The sequence below is a fragment of the Hylobates moloch genome, unplaced genomic scaffold (genome assembly GCF_009828535.3).
Source record: "Hylobates moloch isolate HMO894 unplaced genomic scaffold, HMol_V3 SCAFFOLD_3, whole genome shotgun sequence".
Lineage (NCBI taxonomy): Eukaryota > Metazoa > Chordata > Mammalia > Primates > Hylobatidae > Hylobates > Hylobates moloch.
Genome location: NW_026652278.1, coordinates 36470736 through 36484724, shown reverse-complemented (window position 1 = coordinate 36484724; position 13989 = coordinate 36470736). Strand labels below are relative to the sequence as shown.

Sequence of the window (13989 nt, the reverse complement as noted above, 5' to 3'; positions counted from 1 at the left end):
TGCCCACATGGCAAAGATCAGACCTGCTCCACTTCCCCAGGATAACTCACCCCTGGATTCCAACTAGGAAGTTCCCAGAGGAAAAGTTCACATATAGAAAGTCTTCCTGACCCTTCCCAGCGTCTCTTTCCAGCCTCAAGTCCCATCCCACCCACTGGCCACTGGCCACAGCATGTTTCAGCCCCAGGGACAAGCTGGTCCATCTGCCCATATAGGGCCAGGCATGCTCACACCTGCAGGCTTTTGGCTCATACTCACACCTGCAGGCTTTTGGCTCATACTCACACCTGCAGGCTTTTGGCTCATACTCACACCTGCTGGCTTTTTACTGATGCTCACGCCTGTAATCCTAGCACTTTGGGAGGTGGAGGCAGGAGGATTGCTTGAGCCCAGAAGTTCAAGACCAGCCTGGGCAACATAGCTAGATCCTCATCTCTACAAAAAAGGAAAAAAAAAAAAAAAAAGAGGTCTGCAAGAAAGCAGGCCCCATGACCTGACAAGCAGCAGAATGTGCTGGGCCTGGAGCCCAGCTGTTCCCTCTGCCTAAATTGCCTGCCCTCTGTGCTTGGCAAAATCCAAACCAACCTTGATAAAGTGGCCCATCCTCTGAGAAACCCCTTCGCCCTGGAAAAGGGCTTCTCACCCCAGTGTTCCCACAGCCCATTCCCTGAGGCTGCCTGGCCCTCTCCTGAGAGCTCACCATTAAAGGTCCTCTGCCCAGTTCTCTAGACCATGTGCCCCTTGAGGACAGGGATGGGCTCATTCCCTGCTGACACCTCAGCACCCAGGGCAGTTCCTGGCTCAGAAACATTTGCTGAATTAAAATAATGAGATTCCCCTCCCTATCCTATCATAATAATGGCTCTCACTTAGCGAGCATCAGAAGGTACCAGGCACTTCCCATACATGATCTTCCATCCTCACAAGAACCAGAGACCTTATGTAGCCTCAGCCCCATTTTCCTGATGGAAAGCAACTAAGGTTCAGAGAAGTTAAGTAACTTGCCCAAGGTCACACAGCTAACAGGTGACAGAGCTGGGGAACCCAGGCAGTATAGCTCCCAGAATGCCACCTCTTTCCTCTGTACTAGGAAATTCCACTTTCATCTCACTCTGATCACAAAAGAGCTAAAGAGTTCATGGAAGTCTTAAACACTAAAGGTGGTGAGAGAGTAAAGATGGAGGAGATGACTTTAAGACTCAACATTCAAAAGCAAAGAAGAGGGGCTAATGTGTCTTAGATCTAGGCTGCAACCAGGGTAGCAGCTTCAGGAGAAACTCCGGTGGACAAGGCAAAGGGAGCAGGGAGCAGGTACAGAGGGGACAGGCATGGAGGGTGACCAGGCCACCACAGGGGTCCTCTGGACAGATTTCTGACCCTCAGTTCCTCTCTGGGTCCAGTCAGGATAATGCACACGCTGTCCACGGAAACTCAGTTTGGTACCACCTCTCCCCAGCCCTGTAACACACAAGCATTCACACACACACATACACATGCACCACACACACACACACACACTTACCATCTAGATTGCATCTAGATTGCAAATTCTCTAAAACCTCCACAGGATTTTTCAGATGCAGCCAAGAAGAGTCTGGGGCAAATGTGTGCTCACTAATTGCTGGCCTTGGTACAGAGTCTGATTCAGGAGACAGCTCTCCTCAGGGTCAGATTTCTGTCTCTGACCAGGTGGGGGCCGTGAAAATGTGCTCGAAAGTTATCAAAATATGCACACCTTTCCTGAGAGCCACTGCAGTCACAGAGGAGCGTGGGAAGGAAGAGTAGGTAGGTTTCAAAGAAGCCAGCAGCCTTCTCCAAAGCCCTGTTCAAAAATCTCCTGGTGCAGTCACCTCTGCGAGCAGTACAAAGGTCCTGCATGTGACCAAAATCTACACACACACAGCCCATTACGGGGACTCTCATGGCCTCACGCTATTAAGGTGGCCCTTTAATACTAGGAATTCACACAGAAACACATTCTGCAGGAGAGTCACAGAAAACAAAGTATAAAGGTCTGTAAATACACACACTCAAACACACCCAAACACACACACACATTCTACTAGCTTAGTGGGTCTAGAAAAGAAAAGGATCAAGTTTCTTCAAGAATTCACAAGTGAGAGAGAACAGGGGAAGAGAAATGCTGTTTTTTTATGACTTGTCATGGTCAATATCTTTAACCTTGAGCCCCCCCTCTCCAAGCTCCTGACTTCTTGGCATTATCCACCCGGTTCTCCATCCAAGACACACCTACCCCTTTCCGGGTGCTGAATGTTACATACCCCAAGCCCCATACCCAAAGCCCTCAGGTCCCATTGTCTGCCTGTGTTGGGGATGGCTGGGTGTGGAGGGAGGCGGGTGAGTAGGGGACCAACGCGTGGCACCTGCAGGGGAAGAATTCTCAAGGCTCTGGGGCAAACAATGGAGAAGAAGGGGCAGACCAGAAACTTCACCTCCATCCCACCCTGCTGCCCTTCGTCAGGAGCAAGCTCCGGGAGCGGGAATCTGCGCAGCTGGCTCAGAACGCGGCCGTAGCCCATGTGCCCAGAAGGAGACATTGTGCCTGGCGAGTGTGGGAAGTGTCCCTCCTGGGTGCAAGGAAGGCTTTCTGGCACCAGTTCGCAGGCACCCTGGAGGAATAAAGCGCTGGCGCAGTGGGGAGGGCCTGCGGGTGCGGAGTGCAGGGTGCAGGTGTGAGGACGGAAGCTGACAACCTCGCCGAGGGCCCTTTGAATCCCAGGGATAGAGAAACCACTGGCGTTCCTGGCTCCTGGCTCGGGAAAGACCCCGGCAGGCACTGACCCGTCTGTGGGCTGCGGAGCCCGGACGGGCCCCAGTGGTCCTGCCCCCACCCCCAAGTCCGGAATTGCGTCTGGATGGGAGGGCAACCTCGGAGCCAGGGAGCCACGGGCGGGAGCCATACTCACAGGCGCTCGGTGTTCCGCGGTATGTTCTTGGGAATGGCCTGCAGCCCCGTGCCATGGCAGTCCACCGTGGTTCCGGTGCAGGTGCAGAGGGCGGGGCACGCCGAGGCACCCAGGCGCCACGCGGCTGCCCACAGCAGTAGCCAGAGCTCCGGCCGGACCGGCCCCGCCGAGGACCCCCACCCGGGCGTCAGCGCCATGGTGCCCTCACCGCGTCCCGCTCGCGAGCCAGACGGCAGCAGCCGCTGACCATCCCCGTCCGGGGCCGCCTCCAGGTGCAGTCCCGGGGCAGAGCCACCGAAGAGCCCGCCGGCTTGCGCGCGGCGCCCCTGCGGGCTGGGAGGCACCTTGCTCCTCCAAGCGACGGCGCCTGTGCGCGGACCGAGGGAGGGCGCCTTGGGCGGAGGGCGCTCGGCTCCTCTGCCGTTTCTCCGCCTGCGTCTCCCTCTCCCTCCCTCCAGCTCCCAACTGACTGCTGCGAGGAGGAAAATGGGCGGGCCCCGCGCGCGCACGCACCCTGAGCACACACCACACACACACACACACGATCACACACACACCCGCGCGCTCGCTCCCACCCGGCAGTCATCCATCAATCGAAAAGCACACATCCAGGGCCAGGCTCCTCCCCGCCCTCCCCCGCGCAGGCCCCTCTCCCGACGACCACTCGGCGGCTGCAAGCCGCCTACAGTTTCAAAGGTGGAACCTCCGAGACGCTGTCAGCGGGCAGGGGGCTGCGGGGGATGGGAGAGGAGGGAAGGGGGGTGTGGCTCGACCCGCCAAGTCCTGGCTACACACACACACACACACACACACACACGGACACACACACACACCGAGGATGCACACATTTAGACGCACGCACCCCGGCACCCGCGGCCCCAGCTGCTAGTCCAGGGTGGGAGGGAGATCTTATTTTGCCGCTTGGACGCCTTCCCGGGGGGTCAGACCCGTTTCCCCCCATCCCCCGACGGCAGCAGCGGCCTCTAGGCCCCACCCGACTCGCTATGTCAATTCTTGGTTAAGGGAAACCCTGTGCCTGTGCCCCAGGTGGCATCCTCAAGCCACCAACCTTACTTAGCCTGGACTTTGAGGATGGAGCTTTGTGGGGGGAGGGTCCACGAAAGCGCTAGGCCGAGTACAGTCTCCTTCCTACCTCAATGCACCCACTTCTCAGAGGGGAACGAGCCAGCCCCATGCCCAGGATGAGAATGGCTCTGATTGGGACATTTGCTCAGCAGGGCACATTTGTACCATACAGTTACACGGGCTTCTTCCCCTGTTGTAGAAGAGAGGGACGAGACATTAAGGGGACTTGGAAATCTGGCAAACGTCTTCCTCCGCTCACACCAGCGCTCCTCCATTTCTGACAGGTGGAAACAGATGAAAATGAATATTCCATCTTGTCATCAAAGGAGACAGAGAGGGCTGGCATAGCGCTGGGCGGCCTGCTTGGGAGAGAACCCCACAGGCCAGCCCCGTCAGACCCAGGCCTCACACCCGGCTGGGTAGGGACCTTCCTCACCGTAAGGCATGTGTGGACGTGGGCGTGAACGGGACATCCAGGTGGGGAGAGAATTCTCCTCAACCCCAGAAAAGATGAAAGATCTCCTCAAAGCCAAGGACAGCTGTGGCTCGCTGGGGCAGTGTCCAGCAGTCGGGGCCCTGATGTGAGGCTGCCTGGCAAGAGGACACAGCTGGGTAGCCCCAGAAGCACCTCCTGTCTCAGGAGCGTCTGGGGTCCAGATACAGCATGGATGCATTTGGTGGGGAGAGCGTCGGGCGGGTTGGGGATAGGGGAGGTTGATAGACTCCACAAGTTTGAAGCCTTATCACCCACCAGGTACCCAAGGCTTAGGCGTTTTCTTTGTTTTTCTTTTCCATGTTGATGAAAATTTTGCAGTCTGTCTACTGTCATAGCACAGTATGTTACAATTTATGCGGCTGATTTTATGGGCTTTTGACAGTTCTTTTAAAGTTTTCACACATCCCTGTCCATGACCTCCATCCGGGCAGTGGGTTCTTGAGCATCAGTTCAGTTTCTCAGGGGTCAGGGCTTTCTCAGGGGTGCCCGTGTGGTGGGATACTAAGGAAGCTTCCCACAAACCAGGCCGGAGTCTGAGAGGGCTGCCCCTGCCCTGCAGCTCACCAGCTCCTGCTCCATGGGGCCCCAGCCCCTCTATGCATGTCCTCCCCGCAGCCTCAGACAGTGACATTCCTCCGTGCCTGCTGCTTTGTTTATCCCCTCTTAGCACCTGCAGCTGCTTCTCCACACCCCTCCACACCCCACACCCCTGCCCACCCCGTGGCATCCTCACTCGCTCACCCAGACACGCACCCCAGCACCTGGTGCTTAGTAGGCCTGTCACAGACAGCACTCAGGCTGTTGAAGATGTCTGGTCTCCAGCCTTCTGCTCCAGCAGTAGCTCCCTGGTCCCAGGACCTCAGAGGGCCCCTTCGAAGCCAAGACCCATGTGGAGAAGGGAGAGAGTGTTGATTAGCCGGGCGACATGCCCCTTGGTCCTCAGAGTGACAGAGCGAAGGGGTGTGAGGAGGGGTGGGAGTGAGCAAGGGTGCAAGATCAGCCCTGCCTACGGCTCCTGAGAACCAGCCCCTGCCCTAGAAGTTTCCAGACCAGCCTGGACAGTGAATCCCAAGCAGGCCCTGGGCTGAGTTGCTGCTGCCTGGCAAAGCCTGGCTTTTCCTCTGAAGGGAGGGAAGGAAGGAGCCCCCCAGACCCAGGACAAAGACTCCCCCGACAGCCCATCAAGGGAGGCCCTGCCCAAGCAGCGGGCAGCTCCCCAGCTTGGCTCCCGTCCCTGGTTCCTCCACCCCAGAACCTGGCCAGCTCCCGATTCAGGAGGCGGCTCGCCATGAATGGGCGCAGCTCATTAGCGTGCCCAGCACATTTACTTGTTAAACAACCGCCTGGCCGGCCGCACACCCCCAAGTCCCCCTCTGTTTTTTTCAATTTCCTCTCCCATGTCCCTCCCTCTCTTGGGTCTCCCTACCCCCTCCCTACAGCTAGACCACCTGCTCCCACTGCACGGGTGGGGAGGAGGCAGGCCTGGCACATTGCTTCTGCCAGGAATACTCCACCAAGCCCGGCCCTGCTCACCTGCCACCAGCAGGGCAACCCCCTGGAAGGGAAATTTGAGGTTGAGTCTCCCCAGCCCAGTGACGGAGTCCCCTCTGAGTCCTCACAGCCACGTGTGCTGGGAGTTGAGGGCCACTTCCCACATGTGACTCAAGGAGAGAGCACTCTCTTTACGGCTTCTGCACAGAGTCCTCTCTCCCACCTCCACCAGCCCCTTCTGGAGCACCAAGAAGCAGAAGAACCTGGGTGAGACTGAAGAGCATTGTGGGATGGATTTCCAAGCCACAAAAAGCAAAAGTGAGACAGAATGCCTGCTAAGTAGACATCTGATAAACACCACTTATGGAGTATCTGTGTACTACATGTGCTGTACTGGAACTCAGCAATTCAACAGGGAACAAGAATGGCCCTGGCCCTCAATGGGCTCACTGTCCAGTCAGGGCACAGAAACAGGAAGCAGGAAAGCATATTCATTTCGGTGTCAGCGAATGTGGAATTGTGGAGAACCCAGAATGAGGGCACAGAGTGGGGCTGGAAGGCTCCCTGGAAGTGGAGGCACTTGAACTAGGTCTTGAAGGGTAAATAGGCATTCTCTGGGCAACAAAACAGGAAGAAAGCCTCTCTCAGCAAAGAAAAGCACATGAGGCGAGTCACACAGACTGGGAACAGCATTCTCAATGGCTGAGCTGGGGCATGTCCAGCAAGGCTGGAGTGTGGCGGGGGGTTCAGGTGGGGAGCACAGACGGAGGTCACAGAGGTAATGAGGACATACCCCAGAGGCCCTGGTGCAGTCTTTCTCTGGCTTCACTGGGCTTTCAGCATCACCTGGCCCGGCCCTGTCCTCAAACACATGTCTATATATGCATGTGCTTGGAAATGCACTACCTGTGGAACCAATGTCTCTGGAACCTGGTGCTTCCAGGGAGGTGACTTGGGAGATAGCAAGGAGAAAGTTGCAGCAGATGTTTCTTTTCTACTGTTTGGGAGGTTTTTTGCTTGTTTTTTGTGATAGAGTCATGCTGTGTTGCCCAGGCTGAAGTCCAGTGGCACAATCATAGCTCACTGCAGCCTCCAACCCCTGGGGTCAAACAATCCTCTCACCTCAGCCTCGCAAAGTGCTGGGATTACAGACGTGAGCCACCACACCCAGCCTTTGTTCAGATTTTTTACCTAATTAGATTTTTGTGTGGTATGAGCTAATTTCCCCCTACCAATACATTTTAACCCGCCTGGGGTGCTTATCGTACATGCTGATTCCTGTGACCCACCCCCGATCTTCCCAATCAGAATCTTCACTGTTAGCAAGCTGGGAATGGGGGGTAGAGGTGGTGCTAATTCTGATGCAGGTGATTCCAGAGACCATGGTCTAAGAACCAAGGCCTGGTGTGCTGTGTTATGAGTTTGGAATTAGACTGAAAACTCTGGGGAGCCATTGAAGGAAGGAGCCTGGCAGGGACAATGGATCTGAGGCCCACCTGCCTTCCTCATCTCCAGGTTCCACACACCATTAGCAAGGATGAAGCATGTCAAAGAGAAAGATGGTCAAGGTAGAGTGGCAGGGGAGTACAAGATGTCAGAGCTGGAAGGGAATTAAAAAGTGATCAAATCCATGAGCCAGTAAACAGTTAGAAGCCCAGAGAAATGAAGCAACCAGCCTGACCTCACAAAGCAAAGGAGCTGCAGAGGTGGGCCATGAATGAGGCCACACACCCGGGCAGAACACAGCGTCCAGTCCATCCTGGGCACTCCTCCTGGCCCTGCCACCACAGGGGAACTGTGAAAACAGGAGTCTCTGGGGAGTCTGTGCCAGCAGGACTCACGATATTTTAGCTTTAATCTCTAAACCCCTGGCTATGCTCAAATTTGGAGGAGGCTGAATTGTTGCAGGCTCTCAGTGGCAAAGCCTACAGCAAGGACAAGCTCCTAGACTAAAGGTCAAGTGGCTTTTATAGCCCAGAAGCCACCATAGGCATCCAAGATAACTCTGGTCAATAGAAGCACGGGAAGCAAGAGAGAAGCAAAGTGGGTGCTGGGGTGGGAGAAGAGGAGGAAAAGAAAGGGAGAAAGCAGGGAGACAGACTGCACTGACAGCAACCATTCATCTATTCATCAGACATTGATTGCATGCCAGCTGAGAGCCACGCACTGGAAATAGAAGAGATCTGTGCTTTGGGTTCATTGGGTTTCTTGTATCTTGTTCACAGTTTTCATCAAATTTAAAAAGTTTTCAACAATTATTTCTTCACCTTTTTTTATGTTCCCTCCTCTCTTTCTTCGTTTTTGGGGGCTCCATTTATACATAATTAGGCCATTTGGAGTTGTCTCATAGTCCATGGATGATGCCCTGTTCCTTTTCTTAGTCTTGTTTCTCTCTCTGTTTCATTTTGGTGAGTTTCTCCTAGTGTATTATCGTGTTCATTATCTTTTCTTCTACAGTATCTAATCTGCTGTTAATCCCATCTGGTAATTTTTTTTTTTTTTAATGGAGTCTCACTGTCACCCAGGCTGGAGTGCAGTGGCATAATCTCAGCTCACAGCAACCTCCGCCTCCCGGGTTCAAGCGATTCTCCTGCCTCAGCCTCCCAAGTAGCTGGGACTACAGGCGTGTGCCATTGCGCCTAGCTAATGTTTGTATTTTTAATAGAGATCAGGTTTCACCATGTTAGCCAGGCTGGTCTTGAACCCCTGATCTCAAGAGATCTGCCCACCTCAGCCTCCCAAAGAGCTGGGATTACAGGCATAAGTCACCGTACCGGCCCCATCTGGTACAATTTTTAACTCAGACATTGTACTTTTCATCTGTAGAAAATCTACTTGGGTTTTTTTTTTTAATCTTCCATGTATCTTCTTAACAGCTTATATTTTCCTCTACCTTAGTGTACATATGGAATATACTTGTAATAACTACATTACCAATTCTATTATATGTATCACTTCTGGGTTTGAAATGATTGGTTGCTTTTCTTCTTCATTATGGATCATACTTTCCTACTACGTAGTCCCCCCTTATCTACATAGGGATACATTCCAAGACCCCAAGTGGATGCCTAAACCAAGGATAGTACCAAACCCTATTATATTGTGTTTTTCCTATACCTACATACCTTTGATAAAGTTTAATTTATACATTAGGCACAGTAAGAGATTAACACTAGTAACTAATAAGAAAAATAGAATAATTATAACAATATATGATAATAAAAGTTATGTGAATGTGGTCTCTCTAGCTCCCTCTCTCTCAAAATATCTTATTGTACTATATCACAGATAACTGAAACCACAGGAAGTGAAAACATGGATAAAGGGGAGCTACGGTACTTTGTACCCTGGTAATTATAGATTTCATGCCAGACATTGTGGATTTTACCTTGTTGGGTGCTGGATATTCTTGCATTTTGAAAAAATATTCTTGAGCTTTGTCCTGGAACAGAGTCAAGTTACTTGGAGCCAGTTGGATCCTTTTGAGGCTTGCTTTTAAGCTTTCTTGGGCAGGACCAGGACTAGCCTGTGGTTGAGGCTGATTTCCCTACCCTTCTGAATGGTCTCCCCAGTGCCCTGTGAATTAGGAGGTTTCTGCTCTGGCTGGTGGAAATGCCAGCTAATCCCAACCCTGTGGGAACTCCAAGGATTGTTCTGCCTGCTCCTTTTGGATGGAACTTTCCCACCTTCAGATAGTTTACACACAGGCACTGATCAGTTCTCAGCTGAAGACTAGGGGAGGAGAGGGTGGCACAGCAGGGAAGAACCATCTGCAGATCTCTAACTGCTCATTCTCTCTGTGCAGCAATTTCCTCTCCCGTCTTCCATGGGAACCCGAGCCACCTTGGCCTTCCTGGACTCTCAGCTCTGATTCCTCAATTCAGACTGATGCCGGGTTCCACCTGGGTCCCTCTCTCGCTCTGTGGCCTGGAAACTCTCTCCAGGCTGTAAGCCAGGCAGTTACAGGGCTCATCCCATTTGTTTCCTCTCTCTCAGAAATCACTGCCCCACACTACCCGTTGTTTAGTGTCTCATAAGAGTTGTTTCCATTTTTCCCTGGCTTTTCAGTTGTTTAAGCCAGGAGGGGTAAAATTGTCCCATTATACCTTCTTGGCCAGAAACAGAAATGTGGAAGAAATTTTTGACAATACTTCACGCCCTCTGTGTGCTGGGGAAAGACATGCTCTGTGTGCTGGGGAAAGACAGTCAAAAAAACAGACAATTACATGACCCTGACAAGTGCCCTGAAGCTGGCCAGAGAGGAAGGGGCCTCAGCCACACAGGCTTCTCGCAGTTTATTAAGCACATAATGCTTGGTGCAGGCCAGTCCCTATGCTAGAATGGTCTTCCCATCATAACGGCTGGTGTGGCTCTCTGCACCCTTCAGGTCTCAGCTTAAGCAACAACTCCTCAAGAAGCCTTTCCTCATGCAGGGTTAGGTCAGCACCCCCATCCCACCGAAGGGGAATGGGAAGTCATCCGGGGATTTAAGCTGAGGCATGAGATATAATCTATGTTCTCTCCTCTATCTGTCTTCTGCCTCAGCCCCTTCTGCCTCCCATGGCAGGTAGGAAGGAAGAGACCCTGTTTGGAAGCCCATCATAGAGCCAAACCCTTCTCTATCATATACCCTTCTCCATCACATCCCCTCTTCCATCATTCCCTTTCCTTGATGCCTTCTCCATCACACCCTTCTCCACCTTTCCTTTCCATCACATCCCTTTCTCCATCACATCCCTTTTCCATCCCCTCTCTCCATCACACCCTCTCCATCCCAACCCTTTCCATCACACCTTCTCCCATCTATCCTTCTCCATCTCTTCCTTCTCCATCACCCCTTCTCCATCCACCCCCTTCTCCATCAATCCCTTTTCCATCACCCCTTCTCCAACACATCCCCTTCTCCACCTCATCCTCTTCTCCATCGCACCCCCTTCTCCATTGCAGTCCCTTCTCCATCACATCCTTTTCCTTGTTTCTCCTCCCAACCCTTCTCCATCACACCCCTTCTCCACCTCATCCCCTTTTCCATTCTCCACCTCATCCCCTTCTCCATCGCACCCCCTTCTCCATCGCATCCCTTTCTCCATCACATCCCCTTCTCCATTACACTCCCTTCTCCATCACACCCTCTTCTCCACCTCATCCCCTTCTCCATCACACCCCCTTCTCCACCTCACCCCCTTCTCCATCACACCCCCTTCTCCACCTCATCCCCTTCTCCATCGCACCCTCTTCTCCATCGCATCCCTTTCTCCATCATATCCCCTTCTCCATTGCACCCTGTTCCCCATCTCATCCCCTTCTCCATCGCATCCCCTTCTCCATTGCACCCCCTTCCCCATCGCACCCCCTTCTCCAACACACCGCCTTCTCCATCACACCCCCTTCTCCATCACATCCCCTTCCCCATCACACCCCCTTCTCCACCACATCCCCTCCTCCATTGCATCCCGTTCTCCACCCCATCCCCTTCTCCATCGGAGTCAGCCTTCAGTCCTCCAAAGTCCAAGAAGATGACAAAAATGTAGCATCAGGGAGCTCATTAATCCATCTGCATCTTGGAGGCCTTGTCTGTAAAGAATAATCCTACCAACTAACAAACACTTCCATTGTACCTATAAATTCCAGGGGCTCATACTGTTCCAAGACCTTTACCTATTAAATTATTTAATACTCCCAAGAAACTTAGAAGCAGCTGGAAGCACAATGACGTTTGGGAGCTCACCCAAGGTCACACAGCACGTAGGTGGCAGAGCTGAGGTGTAAAATACGCACTTACTTAAGACCTACCTCCTGGGGCCATTGTGGGGATTGAATGGGTAGTACATATGAGAGTGCCTTATGGGCTAAGCGCAGTGGCTCACGCCTGTAATCCCCACACTTTGGGAGGCAAAGGCAGGCAGATCACTTGAGCTCAGGAGTTCAAGACCAGCCTGGGCAACATGGCGAAATGCTGTCTCTACAAAAAAATACAAAAATTAGCTGGGCATGGTGGCTTGCGCCTGTAGTCCCAGCTACTCAGGAAGCTGAGGTGGGAGAATTGCTTGAACCCGTGAAGTCAAAGCTGCAGTGAGCCGTGATCGCACCACTGCATTCCAGCCTGGGCAACAGAGCAAGACCTTGTCTCAAAAAAGTAAATATATAAATAATAATAAATTTAGTCAGGTGCAGTGGCTCATGCCTGTAATCCCAACACTTTGGGAGGCCGAGGCAGGTGGATCACCTGAGGTCAGGAGTTCAAGACCAGCCTGGTCGACATGGCAAAACCTCATCTCTACTAAAAATACAAAATTAGCCCGGTGTGGTGGTGCATGCTTGTAATCCCAGCTACTTGGGAGGCTGAGGCAGAAGAATCACTTGAACCTGGGAGGCAGAGGTTGCAGTGAGCCGAGATCACACCATTGCACTCCACCCTGGGCAACAAGAGAGAAACTCCATTTCAAAAATAATAATAATAATAATAATAATAAATTTAAAAACTGAAAAAAGAAAGTGCCTTATGCTGCATGTACAGGCATGTGGTTAGTGTGTTCATTTTTTTAAAAAGCCAAAATTGGTAATAGGGATAACTTACGGAACAGGTCTGTCTGGAGAAAGCTCCGTTTGACAAACATTATGTACAAGTAATTTTAGAGGATTCCTTCTTCTTCTTTTTCCTTAGCTCCTTCTGCAAATGTGTGTGTTCTAGGTCTGCTTGTGTAACTGACATGAAACCCAGATATTCTTAGACCTTTCCTTTCCCTCACAGACTGTGGGTGGCCTTCTCATAGCAAATGTAGTTGTCCTTCTCAAAATGGCAAAAATCCAGATTCAGCAGCGCCTAGCCTAAAAACATTCAATGAACTTAAAAGTAAATCTAATCTAATTAAAAGAGAATACACCCAAATGTTAACATCATTGGAATTATCAGTGATTTTTAGTTTCTTATTTTATACCCTTCTATATTTTCCATATTTTCTACAATAAGCTACAAAAAATTTTAGAAATAAAAATGTAATTACCAAGTTACAGTTTGAATAAAATTACCACTAAATTTCATATACCAAATTCAATGATTTTATGTGAACACACTAAATACTAAATAACACATTTTATATTCCTGCACTGAGGGAGCTGCTATAAATCTGCAAAGGGTGCTTAAAAAATAAGCAACGAGTTGGGCACGGTGGCTCATGCCTGTAATCCTAGCACTTTGGGAGGCCAAGGCAGGCGGATCACCTGAGGTCAGGAGTTCAAGACCAGCCTAGCCAAGATGGCAAAACCCCGTCTGTACTAAAAATACAAAAATTAGTGGGGTGTGGTGGCAGGCACCTGTAATCCCAGCTACTCAGGAGGCTGAGGCAAGAGAATTGCTTGAACCCGGGGGGGCAGAGGTGGCAGTGACCCAAGATTGTACCACTGCACTCCAGCCTGAGCAACAGAGAGAGACTCTGTCTCAGAAAAATAAAATAAAAAATAAGCGATGGTTTGTATGAAAATATCTAGAACAGACAAATTTATGTAGACAAGGAGTAGATTAGAGGTTGCTAGGGGCTGGAGGGGGATGGGAATGGAAAGTTACTGTTTAATGGGTACAAAGTTTCTGTTAGGCGTGAGGAAAATATTTTGGAAATAAATGGTGATGATTGCACAACACTATGAATGCAATTAATGCCACTAATTGTACACTTAGAATGGTTAAATGGTAAATTTTGTCATATGTATATAATTAGCACAATAAAAAATAAGTGATGGCTCAGCTAAGGGAGAAAATGTGGTCCAGAACGTGAGTCCTCCACTGGTCTTTGTCTCCTGCTGCCAGTGATCGCTAGCATTAAGCAACTGCTGCCCAGGGAGTTAAGAAACTTGTTCATCATGCCCCACTGACAGGGACAGGGGATCTTACCCCAGGCAGTCTGATGCCAGATGTCACACCCTGAACCCTTTTACTGCACTCCACAATGACAAAACTGCCTGCTGTTGATGTCACATCTGGAGTGATGTCAC

At 51.3% G+C, this 13989-nt stretch overlaps 1 protein-coding gene across 4 annotated transcripts in view; it reads right to left on the bottom strand.

Annotated features, from left to right (window-relative positions):
- SLIT1 (slit guidance ligand 1) overlaps nt 1-13911 on the bottom strand; it is a 201061-nt gene extending 187150 nt beyond the window's left edge. Inside the window, exons 1-2 of one of the 4 annotated variants that reach the window (XM_058436133.1) lie at nt 13889-13911; nt 5251-5379 (exon numbers count right to left, since the gene is read on the bottom strand). Coding sequence is in view for 2 of the 4 variants with exons in the window: in XM_032135329.2 (XP_031991220.1) it covers nt 2928-3124 (197 nt within the window). In the remaining 2 variants the exon portion in view is untranslated. Of the gene's footprint in view, nt 1-2927; nt 3410-5250; nt 5380-13888 lie in introns of those variants that run through there. The other 3 variants (XM_058436132.1, XM_032135329.2, XM_058436131.1) reach the window with 3 other exon arrangements.
- Nucleotides 13912-13989: the final 78 nt, after the last annotated feature.